Consider the following 25575-nt stretch of genomic DNA (forward strand, 5'->3'; position numbering starts at 1 on the left):
GGGCCACCATCTCCTCTAATCAGCTGGTCCCAGTTGCTTCCCCCAGAATTTGCCCTCTGTCTAAAGAAAGCCCAACATGCTTCTGCCAGACGCAAAACAAAGGAATCCAGGCAAGATTCTTTGCCCTGGTCCATGCAAAGATACCTTTTTCTTCCGATCTCGGGACCGTTTTCGGTGTTTCCTTTTTTTCTCAGTCTCCTCTTCAGCATTGATTTCTAAATCCCTGTTTTTCTTTAATTGAGACGCTGCATGAGCCATAATGCATTTAAAAAATCCTTTAAAGCAGAGCTTCCTTGTAGAAAAAAAAAAGGTGATTTCCTCAGGCACCTTTAATCAGCTTCACAGAAACATTCCAATCACTGACAAGAGTCCTTTTGGCTAGAAGCAGGAAGACATTGAAAACACAGAGATGCTGTCCAAAGCTCAGGCTTAGGAAGAAAAATGCCTGGTCTCGAGCTTCCTCCTACACCTTCCTTTACCTGAGCCTTTGCAAAAGGGTGCAGCCATAGTAATGCATTTAACGTAATGAAAAAGACAGCTGGGACAGAGAAGGCTGCTGTATTGTGGCTGTATCCCCTGCCACCAGCTGGAAGTGCCTAAGTCTTTTCACGGAAGGGGGAACACAGCAAAGGATGCTCCCCCATAGGAGAAAAAATCCAGAGTCACCACACAGGCAGTAGACACCAGCCAGCACCAATTCTGAAAATCTATTTTAGAAACCCTCAAAAAAAGGACAGGGCTGCAATTTATCCATCCCTGCCAAGGCTGCTTGGAGAATCATTTAACCTCTAAGAGAATGGAGCAGTTCCGACTTTAGGTTAACTGCTGATGGTAACCAGAAAAATTAGATAAATTTTTTTTTTAATAAAATGTCACTCTGCTACGGAGACCCTGGGTGCATTATGTAGGAAACAATGCATGCTTTGCTGGTCCCAACAGTGCGTCCTTTATGCTGAATTATCAATCCCAGTGCATTTGGTGGGAGAGGATTACAGAAAGCCTTGTCTTTGGAAAACCAACATGCTTATTACAACACATCATACAGAAAGATGTGAGCGTGCTGGCGTGCGGAACAGATGCCTGATTCATTGCAGGGTCCCCAGCACCACTCTCTCGCTGTAGCCCATGGCCCCAGAATGGGAAATCAGGATTGGAATCCCCTGGTCTGAGTGGTTAAATATGGAGATTGGGGCTTTCATGTTAGGGCTGGCCTCAATCACCTTACTCTTCTCGACACCTGAGTCCCCCAATGACTGCAGCTGCTGAATATTCATCATGGGAGGGGGAAGTAGCAGCAGTATTCAAGGCCTGCAGAAGTCCCAAGGAAAAACTGCAGTGTAAGCGTGGCATCAGACATGCAGGAATCCTTCCCCACCCCCCAAACACAAGCAAGATGCTCCCATGGCTTTACATAAAAATCCCTTGTATTGTCAAGAAATAGAACACTAAGGATTTGAGTACTGCATAGCAAAAAAGAAAATCCTTCACAAAGCCTGGCAGGATGAAATGAACAGATCGCACAGTCAGGAAATGTGGTCTGCTCCAATGGCCCAGAGGTTATGATTGTGAGTGCCCAAGACTTTGCAGGGCTGGCTGCTCAGGGGTGGCTCAGCCTGCAGCATAGCACCCCAAATTCAGAGAGCTCATGTGAGGCTTTGTTTGGACTCCTAAGGAGCACCCTCAACATGCTTCTGATACCTGGAAGGTACAGATTCCCACAAACAGCCGCAACCCAGCTACCACGCTTGAGACCTCATGATGGAAGACCCTCCTGAGGTCTGTGGGAACATGGGACAAAACTGGAAGTCACCTTCAGCTTTCAGCTACAGAGCCTACAGCAAAGGCGGTCTGCAGGCGATTCTGGATCCAGATAGATAATGAAAAGGCAGACTTATCCTGGGCTTCACTGTCATCTTCAGGCAGTTTCCTGGTTTGTAATATGATAGCCCATGAGGCCATGGAGGCAACTCTAGGTCAAGGGCTTGAGAGGCCATGGAGTCCAAGCTTTAACTTTATGCAGAAGAGTTTTATTTTACAGACGAGTCAACTGAGGCCCAAAGAAGTCAGTGACTTGTCCAAGGTCACGCAGCGAGGAAAGCACTGAAGAGTGATTTGGACTTGGGTCTTCTGAGTCTAATTCCACAGTAGAATGCAAGCTCTAGCCACAGAGTACCAACCTATACCAAGCTAGAAAGGCTTGGCTGTGGGTCCTCTGGTGTTGTCATGGCTGGGACCAACCATAGCTATTAACATAGGTTGATGAAGGTCTACCATTTTTTTTTCCATAGCAACTCTTAATGTCATAAAGAATTCCTCAGTGGAGGGAGAACCCTCCAATAAGATTGTAGTTTGTCATAAAAGGTCAGAGGTCTTGAACTAGAAAGGGATTCAGAGTCCATTCAGTCCAAATGCCTCATTTTACAGGTCAGGAAATAGAAGCCTAGGAATAAATAAGGGGCTTGCTCAAGGTCCTGCAGGTAGTGTCAGAGGCAGGATTCAAATCCAGATCTTCTGACTCTAAAGCCAGTGTTCTTTCTACTGTGTCAGGGAGTCACGGGTTCTTGAAGTCAGTTTGTGCGAAATCTGAAATCCCTCTGTTGTAAAAGAGTGAGTAACAATTTCCAAATTCAGCAACCTGAGTCCAAAGAGAGAGCGGCTTCAACCCAACATACCCTTATCAAACAAATCAAATGCTTCCTTGCTAGGAGGAACTGTTTAAGTAATTTTAATAGGTGGGTAGAGAAAAATCCACAGATTTTATCTGCATGCGTTTTCCATATACAAAGTATTCCACACTTTCCAGGAACAGTCACAGAAATACATTTTTTCCTGCTATAAAATAATTGAAGAGTCCAGTGAAAAAGTTGGCTCAGTGCCCACTGACTCCTGGAAGGCTTCTCTTCCCCCTATATTAGAGACAACAAGGATCTCTAGAAATATCACTATGATGGCCTTTTTGGCCAAAGAAATCCCTTCATGGGGGTGGAGAGAAAGAGAGGGAAAGGAAGAAGGAGAGGGAGAAAGGGAAAAGGAGAAGAGGGAGAGAGGGAGAGGGAGAGGGAGAGGAGAGAGAGAGAGAGAGAAGAGAGAGAGAGAGAGAGAGAGAGAGAGAGAGAGAGAGAGAGAGAGAGAGAATGAATGGAGAAGAAGAGCCCAGATGATTAAAAATGGCAGAAACCTCATTGCGTTTTTAATTTGGTTTAGATCAGCAAAGGTTAATCTGAAACTTTGAAAACAAGTGACATGCATTATTCAACAGAGCTCTGACCCATTTACTTCTGGGCTTCCTAGCAAAATACAGAAGTTGAGATGCCTTATCTTCCTGGCCTCTACCCTTGCATCCTACCCTTGAAAGCCCTGACTGCCAATCATCTGCATTGGTATCTCCTCCCTCCACCTGACTATAAGCCCAGGAGCGTAGGGATGTTGTCTTAGCTCCATGCCCTGCCATCTTCTCCAGCACCTTGCCCCATGCTCTGCACTTAGTATACACTTAACACATTGTTGAATGTAAATTTACTGAATGAATAGAAGGATAAAGCATGGTGCAAAGGATCTGATCTAGAATCAGAAGGTCTGTGCTCAAATCCCAGCTCTTCCAGTGAATGTCTAAACTATTTCAGATCTCAGTTTCCTCATCTGTAAAATAAGAGGGTTGGGCTAAATGACATCTAAGGTCCTCTTTGGCTTTAAATTGAAATGAAAAAGTGAATGAATCCTTGACACAATTAAACTTAAACTTTTTGGGGGGGGTGTCGTGGGCCCCTTTAATAGTCTGCCAAAAACGATGGGTCTCTTCTCAGAAGAATGGCTTTTAATGGATAAAATAAAATGCATGAGATTACAAAGTAAACCACTTACATCAAATAAAGATGTAATTTTTTTCCTATCCAAATTCACAGAGCTCCAGAAATTTATGCATAGAACCTAGGTTAAGAACCCCCATTCTATGCACTATATGTTTCTATATGTATATACATAAGTATGTATATATATGTATATATTTTTTGAATGATACAATAGTGAATGGATGGTAACCTGAATTTATGTACCCAAATAACCATTTCTTCATAATAGTTTCTTAGTGGTGGTCCAGTTAGATGTCATGGAGCTGACTTACAGGGAAAGACAGGGAGAGCTGGTAGCTGAGGGGCATCAATCAGAAGAAATGATAACAACCTTAAATCCACAACGATCTAGGCTGGTTGTGGGGAGAGGCACAGGGGACAGAGATTCCCTGTCAGGGTTAGGACCTACTCACCCCCTGCAGAATTATGCGAACTCAGTGTAAATCCCTCATGCCATGGTACCTACTTTCAGGTTTTTCAGTCCCTTGGGGGATGGATGCCTAAGGAATTTTGGCCTTCCCTTGCTCCACCCTCTATCAGACCCACACTTGGCCAACGAAACCATTGGGAGGCTGCCGTTCCTCACTCCTGCAAACACCCGCTATTGTCTGGTGCTAATAGGAAACTGACAATCAGGTACTGGTTATTTAACTGGACAAAAATCAATGCTCAAGGTTAATTTCTTGGAAAAAAGGGTTTTTTGGTGCTCTCAGTTTCAAAGACGCAGAAACTTTCGACGGCAACTTTACTGAATGAAGTAAGAGTGACCTGTAGATTGTTTATTCTACCCTTGACCAAAAGATCATGCTACCTGTACTCCTGACTCAGTCTAACCTGCCTCAACCACCTGTAAGCTCCTCACATGCTGGAAGAACAAAGGCAAGTTACCTTTGAGAAAGAATCGGGCCAGATCTCTCATTTCATTGGCATTGAGCACTCCCTGTGAGGAAATTCCCTCCACCAATGAACAGGAGAACTAGTAGCTAGTAGGCTGAGAGTAACCCCAGGCACCAAAAGGTTAGGTGACTTGCTCAGGGTCACAAAGCCAATATGAAGCAGTGGAGGAGGACTGAACACAGGTCTTTCCGACCCCACAGCAGACTCTATCCACTGCATCACACAGCACCTCAACTGCTGCTGGTGGTTTCTAAAAGTGAATCTGCCTGAATTTAACATTAGATGTTCTTTCCAGGGTCTTGGTAGTTCTAGCCATCCTATGCTAGGATACATTTTTCAATACATAAGAAGAGAAACTTCAAAAATACTAAACTTGAATAAAGTTTAACTTTAGAAAATAAATATCCAAATGTGAGTCTCAAGAGTTCATCCCATTCAGGGTTATTATCAGAGAATAAGTTTCTAGGACTAACAATAAGAATGAAAATATTATAATAATAGTAACAGCTAGCATTTATATAGTGCTATAAAGTTTGTGAAGTGATATACAGGAATATGTACAATATACATAATATATATACACACATATACATATATGTATGTGTATCTATCATCTATTTATTGTCTATCTATCCACCCATCTATCTACCATCTATCTATCTATCTATCTATCTATCTATCTATCTATCTATCTATCTGTCTATCTATGTCTGATCCTCATAACAACTGTATGAGGTAGATGCTAATATTATACTATTATCCTCATTTTACAGATGAGAAAGCTGAGGTCTAGAGGGGTCAAGTGACTTACCCAGAGTCACACAGCTAGTAAGCATCTGAGGCCAGATTTGAGCTCAGGTTCTCTGGACTCCAGACCCAGAGCTTTGTGCTATTTTTAAGGGGTTTTTAGTTCAGCTACGAGTCCTATCTTTGCATAGAGTGATAAGCTGAATGTGGAGAGGAGATGAAACCAAGAAGTAAGTGCCCCTCCAAACCCCAAGATACCAGGCTAGCTTCCATTTGGGCAGTCAGGCATCCCTTCCCAGGCAACCTCCACTCTTCACAAAATATCAATGACCTGATGTAGGCCTCGCTCCAGAGTTCATCTCATCCATTCCTTGGATCCACAACCACACTTGGACAACTGCCACAACCAGCTAGAGATTTGCCATGATTTGTAACAGTCCCTGATGAAAGTGATTCCAAACCCACTGTTCAAACTCACTGTAGGAATGATTGTTGTAATGTAAAATGTTACATACGGAATCAAAGGGGACATAGGGCTACGTCTATGGCTTTGGGCAAGTGACCCAAACTCTCTGGACCTTGGCTTGCTCCTCTCTTAAATGAGGGCTTTAGATTAGATGACCTCCGAGTTCCCTTTTAGCTCTAAACCATATGATGGCTTCCTCATCCCCAGTCAGATGGATGGTCCTTTATTACCCCTTCTCCAAATAATTCCTGATGAAGGATGTCAAGGTCCATTTGTAACATTACTGGACCAGGGTCCAAAAACCATTGGGATTCAGTAGAATTTGCTTTCCAGTGGGGCATTTGGTATACAGATGATGAAATTATATTCACTCCTGAATCAATAATTTGTTCATAAATAATCTTCTTAAAATGAAATCCCAATAATACCCTGAAATGCTCCGCAAAATCCAGACACTACCCGCAGCTGGCACTGTTTTCATTTTTGGAGGGAAAGCTTGTCAGCTTTGCAAGATGATATTCAAATATGACATTTTTTATCTGACATTGTGAATGACATTTTAAAAAATGTGTGATCTAAGAAAAAATCCTCACACGTAACATTTCATTTCCCATCTTTGTGTCTTTGTCCAGGCTGTCCCCCACGCCAGGAATGCCATCCCTCCTCATCATCGCCTTTCCAAATTTGCCTCCTTCAAAACTCACCTGAGGCATCATTTCCTTTCTATCCCTTCAGTTACTATCATCCCCCTTTCCTAATTTCCTTGTATTTATTTTATTTTAAATATATTTTGTGTATATTTAGGTACATGCTGTCTCTCTGATAGAGTCATGTACACATGACTTCCCACCATGCATTTTTCAGTCCAATAATATCGACTTTGCTTTTCTTCACTTGTATCCAACTCTATCTCCCACCTCCATACCTTTGCATACTTTTCCCTCTTTCTTGGAATGCACTCCTCTTCACCTCTGCCTCTTGGAAATCCCGGTTTCCTTTGTGACTTATCTCAAACACCATCTTCTACATGAACCCACTGCTTATTGCCCCAGCTGCTAGTAAGTTATGTGGCTTGTACACAGCTATAGATCAGGTGTTCTTAACCTGGAATATGTGAACTTTAAGAAAATTGTAACCATATTTCAAAACATTTTCCTTTGCAATCCCATGTATTTCATTGGATGTATTTAAAAACATTATTCTGAGAAGGGGCTTCACTGGACTGCCAAAGATGTCCATGACACAAAAGACGTTAAAAACAGTTGGCATATATGCACACATTGTCTTTGCCATTAGAGGATGAGACCCTTGATTGCAGGAACTATTTCTTATTTGTCTTTAAATCCCTGAACCTTACACAGTGTCTGGCACATGGCAGGAGCTTAATAGATTCATGTTGATTAGTCACCTGATGTCCTTTCTCTAGCATCAATACCTTGTGGAAGATTCAGAAGTTTCCAGTGGCTTACAGTTGAACTGTTACAGGGATTTAGAAAGGAATTATGGGGGAAAGAAGGAGTAGAAGGGGAACAAACTGAACAGATAACAGAAATATTTCAAAGTGTTGCCTCTGCAAGGCAAGGCTTAACGATCTTGACAAGGGTTCAGAATAATGAGGATAAAGCGTGGTTTGATGGAATGAGAAATATCCCAAGCTCCTCCCCCTTCAGCTGCCTCCAAAGCAAAGCAGACTCAGCCAAAGTAGAAGTCAAAATATTTTTACCTCTCAATGAAAAATGATATTTGGCTCCATTGTAATTTCATTATCTCTGGCATCTTAAAGAAAATGATGATGTCAAAAGACCCTGAGCAGGTTCTGAACTCTGGAGGAAGAGGGATGAGCGCACTACTTGTACTTATAAATGTCAAGGAATTACCTTAAAATTCTAAGGGGCTGCCAGAAGTTCTGAGTGCCAAGCCTTCCTGATTAAGTGTGACACAAAATTCTCCCCCCAGGAACATGGTGGAAACACCATTGGGTGGTCAGCAGTCCCTTCTGCCTGGGTACCCTAGCCATTGGCTACATCTAGAGTCTGTCCAGAAGCAGCAGGCCATAACACTCTGCCTGCTCTCCTCATCCCAAACAGCACTATACATCCTGCCCCAATATGACCTAGATGCTCAAAACAGAGCCAGCTGGCCATCAACATGCCAGCTGCTGCTCTGGCCTGACATAGGGGGAATGGGGCAGGTGCACCAAGCTGGCTTCCCCTGAGTTCCCTACTGCAGGAGGGCTGGCCTGGAGGAGCTTCTTCCTGCACCTGCAGACCTGGGACTGTTACTCCCCTGACATGCCTGACCTGAAATGGTGAAGAGCAACACCCTAAGAACCCTGCTCTGGGAAGGACTGGAGACTGGGAAGTAATTTCCCCAAGGGCAGCTCTGACCCACCATGACACCACTTCCATACTTAATAAACTCCAGGGCTCTCTACTGTCTGCTGGCTCAAATATCAAACCCTCTCTTTGGCATCTAAAGCCCTTCACAGGCTGGTTCTTTCTGACCTTTCCAACCTCCTTAGGCATCTCCCCTCCATGCATTCTGCCACCTAGCATCAATGCCCAACTCACTGTTCCTGAACTCACCCCTCCATCTCCCAGCTGGAAGCTTCTGCTGGTTGTCCCCCATGTCTGGCATGCTTTCCTTCTTCATCTCTGCCTTGAAGATTTCCTGGCTTCCTTCAAGACTCAACTCAAATTCCATATTCTGGGGAGGGGTTCCCCCAGTCTCTACCTTTACCCCTCACCCCATTTCATTTCCTTGAAGACTACCTTCCATTTTACCCTGAATATATTTTGTAGTTACACTGTTCTTCACATGTTCTCCCTCCACCATTGGAATGGGAGCTCCTTGAGGGTAGGGATCATGGTCTTGTCTTGTATCCCCAGCATGCAGCCCAATGCCTGGCACACAGTAAGTGCTTAATAAATGCTTGCCAGTTGACTGAATTGTTTTATTCTAGATTTATTAATAGTTATACAGAAGTGATGGATGAACTTGGTCAAGTGATCGTAAGAACACAGACCTGGAGCTGAAAGGAAGAGAGGTCCTCCAATCCAGCCCCATTATTTTACGTGTGAGAAAAGGGAGACTCATGACTGGTTCAGTGGCCTGCCCTTGTTTTCTCATCTATAAAATCAACATTTGGACTAGATCAGTGCTTCTCAAACTCTTTGGTCTCAGGACCACTTTACACTCTTAAAAATTATTAAGGACCCTCCAAAGAGCTTTTGTTTACATGAATTATAGCTACCAATGCTTGCCACGTGCAAAATGAAAACATATTCATATTATTACAGAAGTGGTTTTGACTCTTGGAACTTATGAAAGGGTCTTGGGGACCCCTCGTTTTTGAGCTTCTAGATCACACTTTTGAGAATGAATGGAAGATTGCTAAGGCTCCTTCCAGCCTGAAGCCATTTGATTCTGTGATCTCCAAAAAGAGGGTTTTGCACTAATATAACATGTAGAATGAATGGTGTAGACAGAGGACATCAGAGTACATTCCAACTCCATGCATTCCATGATTGAAGGGCTCTTCCTGCTCTAAGATTCTCTGCCTCTGACAGAGAAAAGGATGAAGAATGAAGAGCAGATATGAGAAAGAATAGAAAGAATCAGGAGAAAACATGTTATGAAAACCAGAAACAGGAAGACAGTATTTATAGTTCATATAATATGATCTGAAAGAACAAAATAAAAACCAAAGCTGAATGTCATGTAAGCATAATGGCCAAGTTTGGTCCTGAAGAAGAGATCGGAGAATCCACCTCCTTCCCTTCTTTGGTGGGGTGGGGGAGGGGACTTTGGCTGGAAAGCGCCGCACATAACTGTCAGACATGACTTATAGGTTGGTTAATTCCACTAAATTGCTGCTTTTGTCTTTCTTCTCTTCTAATTCTTTTTTATGAGGAATGGCTATCTCTGGATGGGGAGTAAAAGAGGGACGTAATAAAGAGTGAAGGTGATATAAACACAAAATATATCAATTAAAATTGTTTTCAAAAAGAACCATGTACAACCTTGTTTTTGTTGTTTGTTTGTTTTTTTTAAAGCATATATCTAGGCTCAAGCAAGGGCTCTATATCTTGGGTGTTATTGCTCAGTCCTTTCAGTGCCGTCCAGCTCTCCATGACCCCATTTGGGATTTTCTTGGCTGAGATGCTAGAGTGGTTTGCCATTTTCTTCTCCAGCTCATTTTGCAGATGAGGAAACTGAGGCAAACAGTGTTAATGGACTTGTCCGGGGTCTGAGGCCAGATTTGAACTCAGGAAGACTCATCTTTCTGACTCCAGGCTGACGCTCTATGCACTATGGCGTCACCTAGCTGCCCTGCTCTATATCTTACCTCTCCTAAAACTTCTCTGCCACCTCTGTATTAAGACTATCTGGCACTTACTTGCCAAGAAGCAAGGAAGGGAAGTGGTGAGTTTCTAGGATCTCAGGCCAAAGGAGTCTCATTCAGAAATGTGCTCAACAGGTAACTGGAGGACCTCATTAGAGCTGATTCAGAGAAGACGACTCCTGCTTTGGTTGACCATTTGCTGGAGACCTACATGGGGTCATGAGTTCAAAGCTGGACGAGATCTCATCAAAACCAAGAGAGGTCATGACCTGTCCAAGGTCATTTTGAGTAATAAATAATAGGGCCAATCTTTGAGCCCATGTCCTCTGGCTCCAAATCTAATGAGTGTGTGTGTATATGTGTGTGTGTGTGTGTGTGTGTATGTGTATGTGTGTGTGTGTTTGTGAGAGAGAGAGAGAGAGAGTGTGTGTGTGTGGGGGGGGCACACCCATTAGATCAGATGGCATCTGAGCTCCTAACTTATAACTCCGAGATTCTGAGAGGATCAGTTTTGTTCACCCTGAGTGGTTGCACAGATTTTCTGACCAGGTTTGTGTCAGAGGGAGATTATTGTTCATCCACCTCTTCCATTCATTCAATGGTGCGCAGGCTGGGTATCCCTAAATGAAACTATTCAAGTCTTTCCCACACTGAAGCTGTAATTCTTCCCAGCATTTCAGACCCCACTAACCATGGTCTTTAAGAAAAAGAAATCACCACATTTTGTTGCCTCCCATCTAAACTTATTGCCAGGAAATTTCAAAAAGCATGCAAACCAAGTTTATACAGTCTATTCATGTCCATCTGTAAAGCAGAAATACTAACAACCTGCTTCTCACCTACCTCCCAGGGACGTTGCCAGAAATAACCAACATCTATGAAACAGTCTGAGCACCAGAGAAAACAAAAACAAATACACATGTACAGAACTGGGAAGTGCCTCAAAGAATAACCCATCAAGCCCTCTCACTTTAGAGATCCTGAGACCAGAGTTTGTAGAACTGGAAGGGACTTCAAAGATCAGCTGCTCCAATGCTTTTCTTTTATAGGAGATGAAACAGGAGCCCAGAGAGGTTTACTCATTTGCCCAAAGTCACACAGCTAGCAAGAGGTAATTCTAGGACTGGAGTCCTGGTGTCTCCCTTTCTACTCTACTACACTGTCTGTTAGGAGTGGCAATGCTGAGTCCACTAGGGATACTGTCTGCTACTCCAAGTCATTTAATGCCATTTGGGGGAGCCCTCTACTTCTGCTCCCCTTACAATGGAAGTAGCCATTGTAGGACTTCATAGGATTTTCTCTTTGTGGGATAATCTAGGGGTTTCTTTTTCCTATGGCCTCAAAGGGGGCACTCTTTTCATGTAGGGCTGGACAAGACAGGCTAAGCTTACAGAACTACAGAATTTAAGAGCAAGAATGAAATTCGAGAGGCTGCCATCTTGTCCAGACCACATGGGACCAAGAATCTTCTCTACTATGGCCTTGACAAGTGGTCATCCAGCTTTGCTTACAGCCTTTCAGGAAAGGGAAGCCCACCAATCCTGGGAGGCTAAACACTCCCAATTTCTTTAACTAATGCTTGCATGTCAACATGGAAAGGGATGGGATATAGGGTACATAGGCTGGAAAGGGGGACAGAAGAATGAAACTGAATGGTGTGCAATGCTAACAACAGGGGTTGGCCCTGGAGAAGAGCTAAGAAAAACTACCTCCCTCCTTTCATGGAAGAGTGGAGGGACTATGAGTGGGTGATGAATATTGTATGTATTGTAAGACAATCAATGTGTTGGCTACTTTTGTTGAACAGCTTTTAAAAAATGTTTTCTCTTTCTAATTCTTTGCTATAAGGAGTGGCTTGCTGGGTAGGAGAGGAGAGGGATAGATTTGGAAATGTATCTGACAACAGAAGACATATAATTTTTAATGAAAAGATTATTTTAGTTATCTCTTAATTCCATGGCAGCTCCAGCTTGCCAACCATGCCTTCTAGGCCTTTGCCCAAGGCAAAGATAAAATTCTTGAACGGTACAAGGAATGATCCCTGGGACACTCTCTCAGAGACTGGCCTCAATGTCATAACATCAACCCAGTAATGCCTGACTATTCTTTGAGTCTGGTCAGTCAGTTAATTGTCGATTGATTCTTAGTCTTTTCATTCACACAAATAAGCTGTCATATCCGACCACATACCTATAACTATGCTCTCCCCTAGTCCACGAATCTCAATTTCATCATCAAGTGTGGCAGCAGAGTCCCTGCCAAATGCTTTGCTGAAATCTAGATAAACCAGGAATACAGCATTAGGACTTTTGTTTTTTCTTACATTAAGCCAAAAATCTCCTTCTATAACTCCCAATCATAGCCCCTCTTTCTGTCTCCTGGGCCCAGGAATAACAAGTCTTCCACCAATGAGCCCTTCAGCTACTTGAAATCACCAATACTATCCTTCTCCTGAGACTTCCCTTCTCCAGGTGAATCATCTTCAGATCATTTCAGGATGCTGTTATGACATAAACCAGAGGCCTTTCACCATCCCAGTTGTCCTATTCTCCAGCCAATCAATGGCCACCCCCAAAATATAGTACCCAGACCTACATAGAAATGTAGAACCCAGAATTGTGTTCTATATTTCTATTCCCCAGGCTGGCAATTTCTTCAGCACCCAGGGACTGAATTCCTCTAGGGCTGGAGACACCTTCATGGAGGCCAACAGGGAATTCTCATGCCACCCCTTCCCTTCTCTTATATTTCTATTCCCTGTTAGCCTCCTTTGTTCTTTCCATCTCATTATTATGTCTCACAACTTCTGAAAACTGTCAAAGGCTGTTCCTTTGGCTTCTGCGCACCACATCAGAGGGACATAGGTGACATCGAGTCTGAAAACACCTCCCTGGGACACAAAGGTCTAAGAATAAAATAATAATAATAATAATAATAATAATAATAATAATAATAATAATAATAATAATAATAATGATAACGTAGGTGACCTTTAATACTCGATGCCAGCTGAGGCTACACTGCTCATCTCCTCCCGTCCTCACCACCATAAGACAGTAAGTCACCATCTGGCTTAAGTTATCCCTGAATTTTCCTTGGAAATTTTAAAGTAACAAACATAATGATCGTTAACTAGTATTTTGAGTATCTCTAAGGAACCAAGAATAAGTTTGTCATTTAAGTATGCCTTACATCTCAAATATTTGGAGACTTGTGCATCTTCTCCCTTCTCCTTCCTTTTCTGCCCCCTCTCACCATCATCATCATCATCATCATCATCATTGTCATTATCTTCTCAGTTTAAGGGAGACAATAGAGATGATGGTAGCTAAGTGTGTGAATGAAAAGATCAATGAATCAATCAATACATACTGAATAAAGACCTACTATGCACCACGCACTGAGCTCAGTGTTGGGATACTCATATGAGATGAACAACAATCCATGACCTAGTGAACAGAACTCTAGGTTTGAATCCTGGGGCTGCTTTCTCAATCTAGTATGAGTCGTACACTTCTGCATATCATGTAACCTCTTTCAGCCTCAGTTTCTTCATTTGTAATATAAGAGGATTAGACTTCTGAAGTCTCTTCCTCTGTCAAATGAGAAAATATTAGTAAAGCTCTTAGTACATAGTAAGCATTCAATAAAATGCTTATCCCCTCCTCTCTCTTCCAGCCCTAAATCTAATATATTATATAAGATCAGTAGATGGTCTGACTCATGTTATTTTTCTTGTTACTCATATGTTTTCTTAACCTATTAGACATGTTTTTTAGAACTTACAAAATAAAAAAGAGTTAAGGTTCTATTTTTATTTATTTATTTATTTTGGCTAGGCAATGGGGTTAAGTGACTTGCCCAGGGTCACACAGCTAGTAAGTATTATGTGTCTGAGGCCGGATTTGAACTCAGGTCCTCCTGAATCCAGGGCCGGTGCTCTATCCACTGCACCACCTAGCTGCCCCAAGTGTTAAGGTTTTAAAAGACATGTATGTTTTTGTTTTCTTTCCCATAGTTTAAAATGAGAAGGGACTTACTAAAAGTATAATTTACTCCTTGATCATGGTAAAGATAAGGGCTTATCTTAAGCAGACCCTGCACAAATTCTCTTCCCTCAAAATGCATACATAAAAGACACTGCTTCCCAATTGTCCTTCAGATTCTGCTGGCCTCTCCTAGGCTATAGCTCACAAGACAAAGAGAGTTTCATACTCTGTCAGAGTTCTATGGGTTCTCAAGAGCCAACTGGTCTCATCCTCCCCTGACCAAAAAGTGCCTTCTCTAACTTTCCTACAGAGTGCCTAGAGTTCTACTCTACTCCCTGGAGTCCCACAAGGATGGCAAACTCCCTCCTTCTTGAAGCAGCTCCATCCACTTATGGGAAGCTCTCGTTGTTAGGAAGATATCCCTGACATCAGGCCAAAATCTGCCTCTCTGAAGCTCCCCCACATCGTGTCTGGTTCTGCTCTAAGGCCAGGCAGAAAAAAGCCTGATCCCATCGACATCATAGCACTTCATATAATTCAGGGACTGACGGACAGCCTTTTTTTGTTGTTGTTATCATGGACACTCTGGCAATGTGAGGAACTCAAGGACCTCTTCTTGATATTGTCATTTTAAATCCATAAAACAAAATATAGCACTACACAGAAAACCAAATACATAGAAATGTGATTATTGGAATATTTTAAAATTAAAAAGGTCATAAACCCCAGGTTGAGAATCCTTGATGTACGGGGAGACAGCTCTGATGGCCTACCCTTTGTCATGACAGTCCACCACGTACCTCTACCCTTAATTTGACTGAGTCAGGCCACTCTTTGCGCCGCTTCCTGTGGCTTAGAATTATCCACCAAGCCAGGCCTTTTCGTAGGCAATGTATCTGACCCACGGATCTCATCCAATTTTCCCATTTTGAGCTTGAGTTGTTTTTCAATTGTGTCCAACTCCTCATGACCCCCTTTGGGTTTTCCTGGCAGAAATGCTGGAGTGGTTTACCATTCTCTTCTCCAACTCATTTTACAGATGAGGAAGCTGAGGGTTAAGTGACTTGCCCAGGGTCACACAGCTAGTGAATGTCAGAACCTGGACGACTATAGACTTGGTGCTCTATCCACAGTGCCACCTAGCTGCCCTCTCCTATTTTACAGATGATGAAATGAAGGCCATGGGAAGGTAAGTGGCTTTCCCAAGGTCACATATGTGGTAAACACTAGGAGCAGCATTTTAATACAGGTCCTGTAGCTCTCATGCTGCCTCATTAACACATTTTGCTTCATAAGACTCAACTCACATATTTTCTCATCCTCAAATAAGTGGTCTGAAATTTCACACAATAACTTCTAGATTTCTAAATTAAAAGGAATACATTCCTTGGCCCATATTACAATATTTCTAAGACCTGAGTGAAATGCTATTTGCCATAGAGAACTCAAATTGTTTTAATATATTCAACTTGTCCTTAGTATAAAAATGATAATAACAGACCTGATTTTCCTCCCTAAAAACGCTCAGTTTTTGAGAGAAAGGGTAAGACCAGATGGCTCTGGGGATGAGCAATGGGGAAAGACCAGAATTCACCTCAAGGTTGTTGATGAAATATTTGTGCTAGTTGGCAGTGACAGAAAACCATGGCCATCTGAGGGCTCGTTGGGAGCCTTGGGCCAGTTCCTATTGAACAGTCATTAACACTCTCAGGAGCTGCCTTTTGCAACTGGTCCTCACAGGTATGAAGTTGGCATATGGCAGGCTTTTTGTTAATTTCTATACCAACCTCACAAATCTTTCCATGTCCTATGTAAAACACATATGTAAAAGACTGTGTGACCTTGGACCAGTCACAGGCTTCGGTTTCCTCGATTATAAAGTAAGGGAGTTGGGGCAGCTAGGTGGTGCAGTGGATAGAACACCAGCCCTGAAGTCAGGAGGATCTGAGTTCAAATCTGGCCTCAGACCAAACACTTGACACTTACCAGCTGTGTGACCCTGGGCAAGTCACTTAACCCCAATTGTCAAAATAAAATAAAATAAAATAAAATAAAATAAAATAAAATAAAATAAAATCAGGGAGTTGAACTAGATGTCCTCTGAGGTCCCTTCCTGATCTACATCATCATCATCATTGAACTAGCATTAATACAGCACTTTAAGGTTTGCAAAGCACTTTAAGTATGTTAGCTCACTTGATCCTCACAAAAACACTATAAGGTAGGTGCTATTATTATTCCCATCTCGCAGATGAGGAAACTGAGGTGAAGAAAGGTTAAATGTTGCTTAGAGTCCCACAGCTAGTAAGTGTTTGAGACAGGATTCAAAGCCTTCAAAATCTCAGGTCTTTCTGACCCTGGTTCCTGAATCTTATCCATAGGTATATGGGCAGAGGATCCTATCAGCTCTCTGCTGATAGACCATGTTACTTACTAATAAAACAAATACATTTAAGGAAATTACTCTGGCTTTGGAGGACTTGATCCCAATGAAATGATGACCAGTCTGGTCCCTGCCCTCTTCATCAGGTCACTCTCAGTACATGATCAACAATTTTATAAGTAAGAAAAGAAATATCCTTCTAGTTTGTGAGCTCATATTTTTGACTCTCAGCTTCTCTCTCCCAATTCAACCCAAAGGACTGAACTTGAAAATGAATTAAACAAATAATTATCAGGCAAGGAAAGATTTGGTCTATTTTCCTTTCACAATATTTCCCCATGGCCCCTGATATATGACAAAAGCCCATTTTTATTTAAAATTTATTTGGCTGCATATTTTTTTCATTACCTCTTGAAATAACTTGAGTAGAGGCAATGTGGGTTGTCACTAAACCACAGTGAGAAATCAATGGACGTGCCTTGGAAGGAGATTAAGCTTTATAATCTTATAGTGCTCAGATGCTCATGAAAGGACGCAGAAAGCCAGATTCTTACATTCATGTAGAATTCCTTTCTAGGCCTAAGTATAGTCCATTAACTTCATTGGGGGCCATTAGAAACTATGGTTATATTTGTCACATAAAAAATAGTTACTTTTAAAAATACTCTCATTATCTATTGTGGTGCATGAAAGCAAACACTGGCGATGACAGCTTGGGATAGGGGCCAGGCTGCAAAGAAGGATTCGACACCTGTGACTATTTTAAACAAATCATTTTCCAGCCAACTTTGATTTTGTGAAATAATATGGACCCTATACATATTCACATGACAAGTAATGAATGAGACGGCTCTTCCACCTACTCTATACTTATTATTTGTACATCGCTGTTCACCAGTTGTCTTCCCCATTGGCTCCCAAGCTCCTTGAGGGAAGGGGCCATGGTTTTGCTGTTTGGGGTATCCTAGCACTTTTCACGGGACCTGGAACATAGTAGGCACTATATAATTGGTTATTATTAGTATTACTATTATTATTGTTATTATTACATCAGCACCTTCTTGCAGTCTTAGAGACTGACCTGGGGACACTGAGAGGTAAACTACCTTGCCCAGGGTCACACAGCACAGCTCATCTATGTCACAGCCTCAAAGGTAGAATTCAAACACAGGGCTTCCTGACTCTGAGGCCAGTCTTCAATTCACTCTGCCACAGGAAATTCCTGGCATCCTTTTGAGGCCTCTCATGTAAATAGGTGTGCACATGTGTGAATATGTACATGTGTATGCGCATGTGTATATGTGTGTGTATGTGTGTGATAGGCAGAGACCATGATACTGAGGAGAAAGGACCAGTCTTGGAGGCAAGAACATCTGGATTCAGGTCCTTCCTCAGGTACACTGTCCATGGTACCAAAGGGAAGTCTCTCAATCTCTCCACGTGTGCACCAGGAAGTTCCTAGGTGCTGATCTTCCCAGGTAGAGGAGTTCCCTACCACAATGTCATCAGAGGTTTGGATCCACATCAATTAGTCAATCAACACATCAACACTGAAGTGGTAAGTGCTGGAGATAGTACAACTGCAAAAAGTAGCAACAGTCTCCGCCCTCAGACATTCACTTTGTAATGGGGGAGACATATCTATAAATAAAAGGCACCACATCTTTCCTACATTTTTATGTAGTTAACAAAAAAATAATAACAATAAGGAGAAGGACTAGATTTGTGATTTCATTAGTATGAGGAACTCCCAGGTTAGGAAATTACCTCTACCAATGCTAGTTGGTACCTTTTCCCCAACTTAAAGTTCCAAAGGCTTGCCTGAGTAGGGGAGGTATTAGAAGTGAAGTGGCTGTGGGTCCCATGGCCAAGACATGTCAGAGGTGGGATTTGAACTCAGGGCTTCTTGGCTGGGAGGCCAGTTTTATCCACCATATTACACTATCGATGACAACAACAAACACCTACCTGAGTTCATCTAAGACTTTCTCAGTGTGGGTTCTCCTTCCATCAGTCACCAGTGCCCATTGCAACCCATCCGAGCCTTCCTTCTGGGCCTCTCCATCATCTTTTACAGAGCATTTCCACAACACACTGAAGGCTGTCTATGGTTCTTTTCATTTTGGGGGGCACTCCATGGTTGCCCCTGACCTAGCTCATAATGGGGCTGCTTCAATTGAGATCAAACACATTCCTGCTCTTCTTCAGTCTGGCCTGACCTCCTTTCTCCATATTTCTGTTAGTTCCTCAAAAGTAAGGATCACACCTTCTACCTATTCTGTATACATTCTGTATGGAGCTCTCCATGTTTCCCAATAGAATGTAAGCTTCCTGAAGGCAGGGACTATCTCGTTTGCATCTTTTTAAAAATTCCCCATGTTTAGCATAGGGCCTGGCACATAGTAGCTGTTGTTCAGTTGTGTCTGGCTCTTCATGATCCCATTGAATGGTGCAAAATTATAATGACCAATTATAATGGGGTGGCTAGATCGATAGAGCGAGCGTTGGAGTTATCGGGAAGACAAGGGTTTGAATCCTGCCTCAAGCACTTGTTGGCTGTATGACCCTGGGTAAGTCACTTAATTTCTCTTAGCCTTACTCTTCCCATCTGTAAAGTAGAGATAATATTATTATTACACATAGCACCTGATTCACTGGGTTGTTATTGAGTAAGATGGCATTTGTTAAGTACTTAGCAAATGTTAAGGTGCTATGTGTAAATGGTATCATTCCTATTATATCATCATCATTATTATTAACCAAATGTGACCTCAAAGAAGAGTTAGGAGAGACAACAACTCTCTCCCCCAAGCACATACACTTATTTACAGAGGTGAGGTACTATGGGTGGGGAGTACTATACACAATATCAGAATTTTTCAATGCTGGTTAATTTTGCTGCCCACAATTTTTTACTTTTTGTATAAAGAATGGCTTTTGAGGAAGGGGTAGTAAAAGAAAACATTCAGAAATGTAGTTAATGAGGAGGAGGAGGAGGAGGAGGAGGAGAAGAAGGAGAAAAAGGAGAAGAGGAAGAAGAGGAAGACGAAGAAGAAGAAGAAGAAGAAGAAGAAGAAGAAGAAGAAGAAGAAGTAGAAGAAGAAAGAAGAAGAAGAAGAAGAAGAAGAAGAAGAAGAAGAAGAAGAAGAAGAAGAAGAAGAAAGGAGAGAAGAGATAAGAGAAGAAGGGAATGGAAGAGAAGAGAAAGGGGAAGAGAGGAGAGAGGAAGGAGACAGAGGGACAGAGAAGGGAGAGGGAGAGTTTGAGGGTGGAAGGCAAGGAGGGAGGAAGAGGGAGAAAGAAAGAGAATGAGACTGTGGAGTTTTGGTTTTTGTTTCTTAAAAGAATGGTAGTCAGGACTTCTGCAGGCTAGCTGGGTCTTTTCACAGCAGTACTGATCTTTCTATAGACTTAACTCCTTCTTTGAGGCTCAGCTAGCAGTACAGGGTAGATGAACTAATTGCCATCTCTACAGAATAAGGAAGGCACTCAGCTGCATAGTGATGAGATGATGTCTTGTCTGACAGTATGTTGTTATTAACTAGGCCCTGCTGTCAATATATCTAGGGCTGTACACAACAGAAAACAAAAACATTCCAAAACAGAGCCTGGGGAGCCCGAAGACTGCAGGTGAGATGCCCAGATTCCTGACTTTCTTAGAAGCAGCCCCAGCACTCAAGGGATAGCAGCTGCTTCTTTTCTTGTTAATCAGTCACTTACCAAGTAGTTATTAAGCACCTACTATGTGCCAAGAACTGTGCTAGACACAGGAGAGACAGACAAAAAGGGAAACCTTCAAAAAGCTTCCATTCTAATGGGGAAGGCAACCAGTCCAGAGGTGAGTGTACACAATCGCATGAGCGAGGCTACAGGAAGCACTTACTAGACCACTCTGTGCTACAGAACTGGTGGCTATCACCATGATGATTTTCCAAAACCCGTACAAGTACAAGGTCATTTCAGGGCTGAAGGAGGCACAACAGCGGGAGGGGTCCAAAAAAGCCTCAGCTACAAGGTGTCACATAAGCGGAGCTTTCAATCAAGGGAGTTCAACCATCCGGCCACCTCTCAGGTGACCACAGGGGTGCCCTTTTATTCAGAAACGTATAACTATGGTGAACAACTTGGCTCTCCAGTCAGTCAGACAACATTTATTAAGTGCCTACTGTGTGCAGGGTCACAGAATTTGGCACATGGTAAATGCTTAATAAATGCGTATTGATAGACTGACTGGCCAAACAGCACATCTCCACTGATAAACAGGATGGAAAAATTCTGTCTTCCTTGTCTAGATCACAAGGTCAGGGGCTATTTCACCTTTGTCTTTGTATTTCCCATATTTAGCACAGAGCCTGGCACATGGTTACTGTTTGATGAAGACTTGTTGACTGACTGGTTGAGAAAATGATGTTAATATTTTAACCTGACTTAAGAATTGGCTCTGGGCAGTTCTCTGGGGACCTGGGCTGTGGAGGAGAACTCAACAAAGAATGTGTACTTCTGTATAGCTCTGAAAGGGATCTTAGAGATAGTCTAACCTAGCCCCTTCTTGGTACAGGTCACACAGACAGTAAAGAAGCAGAGCTGGGGATGAATTGGGTTGGATTGTGTGTTCTCTTCTCTCTCTCTCTCTCCTCTCTCTCTCTCTCTTCTCTCTCTCTCTCTCTCTCTCTTTCCCTGCTTTCTTTCTCTCTCCTCCTTTTCTCTCTCTGCCTCTCTCTCTTTCCTTCTCTTTCTCTCCCTCCTTCTCTCCTTGACAAATTGGTTCCTGCCTACCTTTCCATACTGATCTGACATTACTCCCTTTTATATACTCTATGTTCCAGCCCAACTGCCCTATTTGCTTTTGTCCAATTGAAACCTGCCATCTCCCATATTTGCACAGGACATTTCCCCATGCCTCAAACACATTCACATCTCAGCCCTGCCTTTGGCAGCTTTCAAAGCTTGGATTAGATAACACTCCCCTATGGAAAATCTTTAGTGATTCTCCCTAGCAGTGAGAGGTGTTTCCTTCCCCAAATTAACTCCTATTTACTTCTTTCTGTATCCACCAAATAGAGTATAAGCTCTTTGACGGCAAGGACTGTTGTCCATTTTGCCTTTTTTCTGTGGCACCCAGATAAGTACCTTGTCTATAGTTTGCAACTAATAGAGCTGACTGGATTGAGTTCAAATCTTGACTCTGCTACTCATGGCCTATATAGTGTCAGAAAAATTCACCTCTATTCTGGGCCTCAGTTTCCTCATCTGTAAAATAAGGAGGGAGGGTTGGCTAGATTGTGTGTAAGATCCCTTTTAGCTACAAAACTATGAATCTATGAATTGGCTTTATGGAGTACAGTGAATAAATACAGAATTACTATTATTGCTCTATTATGTTACTGATGCTGAGACCTTACAAGTAGTTATTTCACCAATTCCTGCCATTTCTGCCTCACTAAAGTTTTATAATCTTGAAAGAATTTATTTTGGCCAATTTCCTAAGGAAAGGTGCCAGGTTCATAACAAAGTCTTAATGAAGGAGACAATTTATAACTTAGGGAAGAGATGAGCAAAACACATGAGGTTAGGAACAACCAATAGTTCCATGCCAAGTACTTCAGGTAAGACTCCATAAAGTGTGCAGTATAAAAGATAGTGCTGAAATATACAGAAGACTGACAGCACTTTGGACAGTATCAAGGACAATGGGATGAACTCAGAATTTCATTCTTGTAAGTTCCCAGCATCAATGGAAGAAATGGACTTTTTGAACTCAGGAAAAAGCTGTAATCATTTTTCACATAAACCAAACATGAGGGTCCTTCAGGATAGCAGAGCATCCTTTGAGAAATCAATATCTTCATTCACAGTCTAGTAAAAGTAGTAAATCTAAGTGTGATTCTGATTCTAAGACTAGCTAGATGTGTGATCGCAGGAAAATCAATGAACAGTTACTAGCTGTGTGACCCTGGGCAAGTTGAAGAAGAAGGATGAGGAAGAGGAGGAGGAGGAAGAGGAGAAGGAGAAGGAGAAGAAGGTCAATTAACCTGAAAGTCAATTAACCTTTCTGGGCCTCAGTCCACAAAATAAGGGAGTTATGAAGTTAATAAGTTAAGAAGGGACTGGATGCCTACTAGGCATGGGTTTTCAACCTGTGGGTCATGAACCTGTTTATTTGTTTTTTTTAGCAAGTATCTTTAGGCAGCTCTGTTGTTCAGTGGGTAGATAGAGCACTGGACTTTCAATCAACACGACATGAGCTGTGTGACCCTGGGCAAGTCTCTGTTTGCCTTATTTTCCCCATCTGTAAGATGGGGTTACTAATAGAACCTGCCTCCAGGGTTGTTGTGAGAATAAAATGAGATAATATCTGTAAAGCACCCACCAAACAAATTCTAGCTACTGAAGAGTTGAATATAATTGAACAGCAGCCACACAATGTGGAGACAGGATAACTTGGAAATGATTGTCATTAAGTTTCATTTTGTTTGATGCATTTGAAAGAATGATTGTCAGAAGGGCTCCTCCGAGGGCTTCCCCAGAATGGCATCCTTTTAGCTCCATGATGGTATTGAGATAAGTCCTTTAATCCTTTGGCTATGTGTCCTCAGATGAACATGAGGCGATCAAGGGAGATGGTTATTTTTAATGTTGTAGCTTTACAATTCTAGAGATGGCTAATTTTGCGCAGCACTTTTTTGATGACTGCAAAGTACTTTCTGCTCAGTATCACTTTTTATACTCAAGATTCAGCCCAAACACTTTGAGACAGATGTCCCTGGATCATCCTGCTCATTTTTACAACAGGGGAAACCTGGGATCTGAGAGTTCAAGCTGGTATCAGGGACAGGATTCGCACTCGAGTCTCTTCCACGAGAGATCTTGTCTCACCAGCTAGATCTGTGCTGGAGTCTCACTTTCATCACAAACTTGATGCACGACCTTGGTTAAGTTACTTGAGCACATATTCATTCGGTTTCCTCATCAATCAGATGAGATCTTGACATACGCACTAATCATAAGAACCCTGGGCCAAGTGAGGAGGCCTGGATTTGACTCCAGACTCTGACACTTAGTGGCATAGCAGAAGATAAGTCACACGACCAAATAAAGCTGAATTCTAGCACCTACCCTCTCTCAGTCATTTCCAAGTTATCCTGTTTCCACATTGTGTGGCTGCTGTTCAATTATTTTCAACTCTTCACGATTTGACGGGTTTTCTTGGCAAAGATACTGAAGTGGTTTGCCATTTCCTTCTCCAGCCCACTTTACAGATGAGGAAACCGAGGCTGACAGGGTTAAGTGATTTGCCCAGAGTCACACAGCTAGTAAGTGTCTGAGGCAGGATTTGAACTCAGATCTTCATGACTCCAGGCCTGGTGCTCTATGCACTATGGTGCCATCTAGCTGCTCTCCCTTGTTTGTATATAGTTGTTTATATGTTGTCTACCCCATTAGACTGTAAGTTCTTTGAGAGCAGGGACTGTTTTTTGCCTTTCTTTATATCCCCTTCCCTTAGCACAGTGCCTGGCACACAGTAGGCACTTAATAAATATTTTCTGACTTAATGCTCTATATAAAAGAACATTATTAGACCCTTAACTTCTCATAAGATCATAGATTTAAAACTCCAGGAATCTTAGGGGCTATGGAGACCAACCTCCTTATTTTACAGAAAAGAAAATGGAAGCACAGAAAAAGTAGAGTGACTTGTACAGGGTCATACAGCTAACAACTGTCTGGATTCAAACCCAGGTCTTCTTCCAAGCCTAGAACTCTGTCCACAATACCACCCAACTGCCAGGGAGCATACTTTACACTTCTTTTAGAGGGCCAGAAACTTAGAAACTTAGCATAGTGCTAAGCACATAATAAGTCCAAAGTTAATTCTTACTAAACTACTGAATTGTAGAGATTATAAAACCTTGCTATTTCCACAGAGATACTGAAATAAATACTTATGAAGTACATTTAGCTTTTAGCAAGAAAGGTGCTCAATAAATGGAAGAATGATTATTTCAGGGCACATCCCATTATGCATTTTCCCATAGTCACTTATTTATAGACATAGAAGCTTTTAGCAAAGGCACAAGCTTGTATCTTCAATAGCTTATCACGCTGATGAAATACATAACACGGAGAGCCAACACCAAAGCATAGAGCAGGTAATAGTGAGCAAATGCCCACGAAGAACCATAGGATCTGTCATGAGCAGTATGAGGTAGAAGCCACTGTGTGGCCAGATCAAATCCAAGAAACTGATAAATCACAACTCAGATGAGATGATGGCTTTCTGGAAGCCTTGTCATGAGACAAAGGTCAGTGGTGTGCAGAGAGGGGATAATGGTGACATAAGATGCATGTCATCAGACAACCTCAAAAAAAAATGCCACTCAGCCAAACTCACATACAATCATGGAATAAAACAGAGTCCATCATGCTGTCTCTGGGGCAAATTAACTATAGAATGGGACAGAGCCTTTTGTGAAGTTGCACAGGATGTGGGTCCTGGGGACAGTCTATGCCATAGAAAAATATTCAGAGTAAAATGAACTCACCCAAACATCTGAGGAGGAACTGAGATAGAGTCAGGAAATAGAACTATGACTAAAAGTCGGTTGTTTCAAAAACACTCAGCAACAATTACAACAAAATGAATGGGTGTCTATTTGATATAAAATCCACATCTGTAGACAGCAGCCTAGTACAGTTCTCTGGGAGAGAGTGAGGCTGGCCACTTGTGCAACTCTGCCTCACTGAAATCCAATTCACCTTACGATGTCATTGATCCTTTCTGAAAATGACGGATGAACAACAGCAAGGTCCTAGAAATAATATACTTTGAGATCTCCTCAATAAGAGCCACAGTAGCCATTCAAAAGATGCCAGTCTAGATCACTGTAAATTTACAGACA

General features: G+C 42.2%; 1 protein-coding gene across 10 annotated transcripts in view; it reads right to left on the reverse strand.

Moving 5' to 3' along the window:
- The window catches only part of ANK3 (ankyrin 3), a 725987-nt gene that overhangs the window by 382827 nt on the left and 317585 nt on the right, over positions 1-25575 (reverse strand). For 2 of the 10 annotated variants that reach the window (XM_078150723.1, XM_078150722.1), the window contains exon 1: positions 145-615. The exons of 2 other annotated variants lie outside the window; for them this stretch is intronic. In XM_078150723.1, coding sequence (XP_078006849.1) covers positions 145-258 — 114 coding nt within the window. In that variant the 5' untranslated portion in view covers positions 259-615. Of the gene's footprint in view, positions 1-144; positions 616-25575 lie in introns of those variants that run through there. 6 more of the 10 variants (XM_020998208.2, XM_020998206.2, XM_078150724.1 and 3 more) reach the window with 5 other exon arrangements.

Source organism: Phascolarctos cinereus, unplaced genomic scaffold, assembly GCF_003287225.1.
Source record: "Phascolarctos cinereus isolate Bilbo 61053 unplaced genomic scaffold, phaCin_HiC Scaffold_3;HRSCAF=262, whole genome shotgun sequence".
NCBI classification, from domain to species: domain Eukaryota; kingdom Metazoa; phylum Chordata; class Mammalia; order Diprotodontia; family Phascolarctidae; genus Phascolarctos; species Phascolarctos cinereus.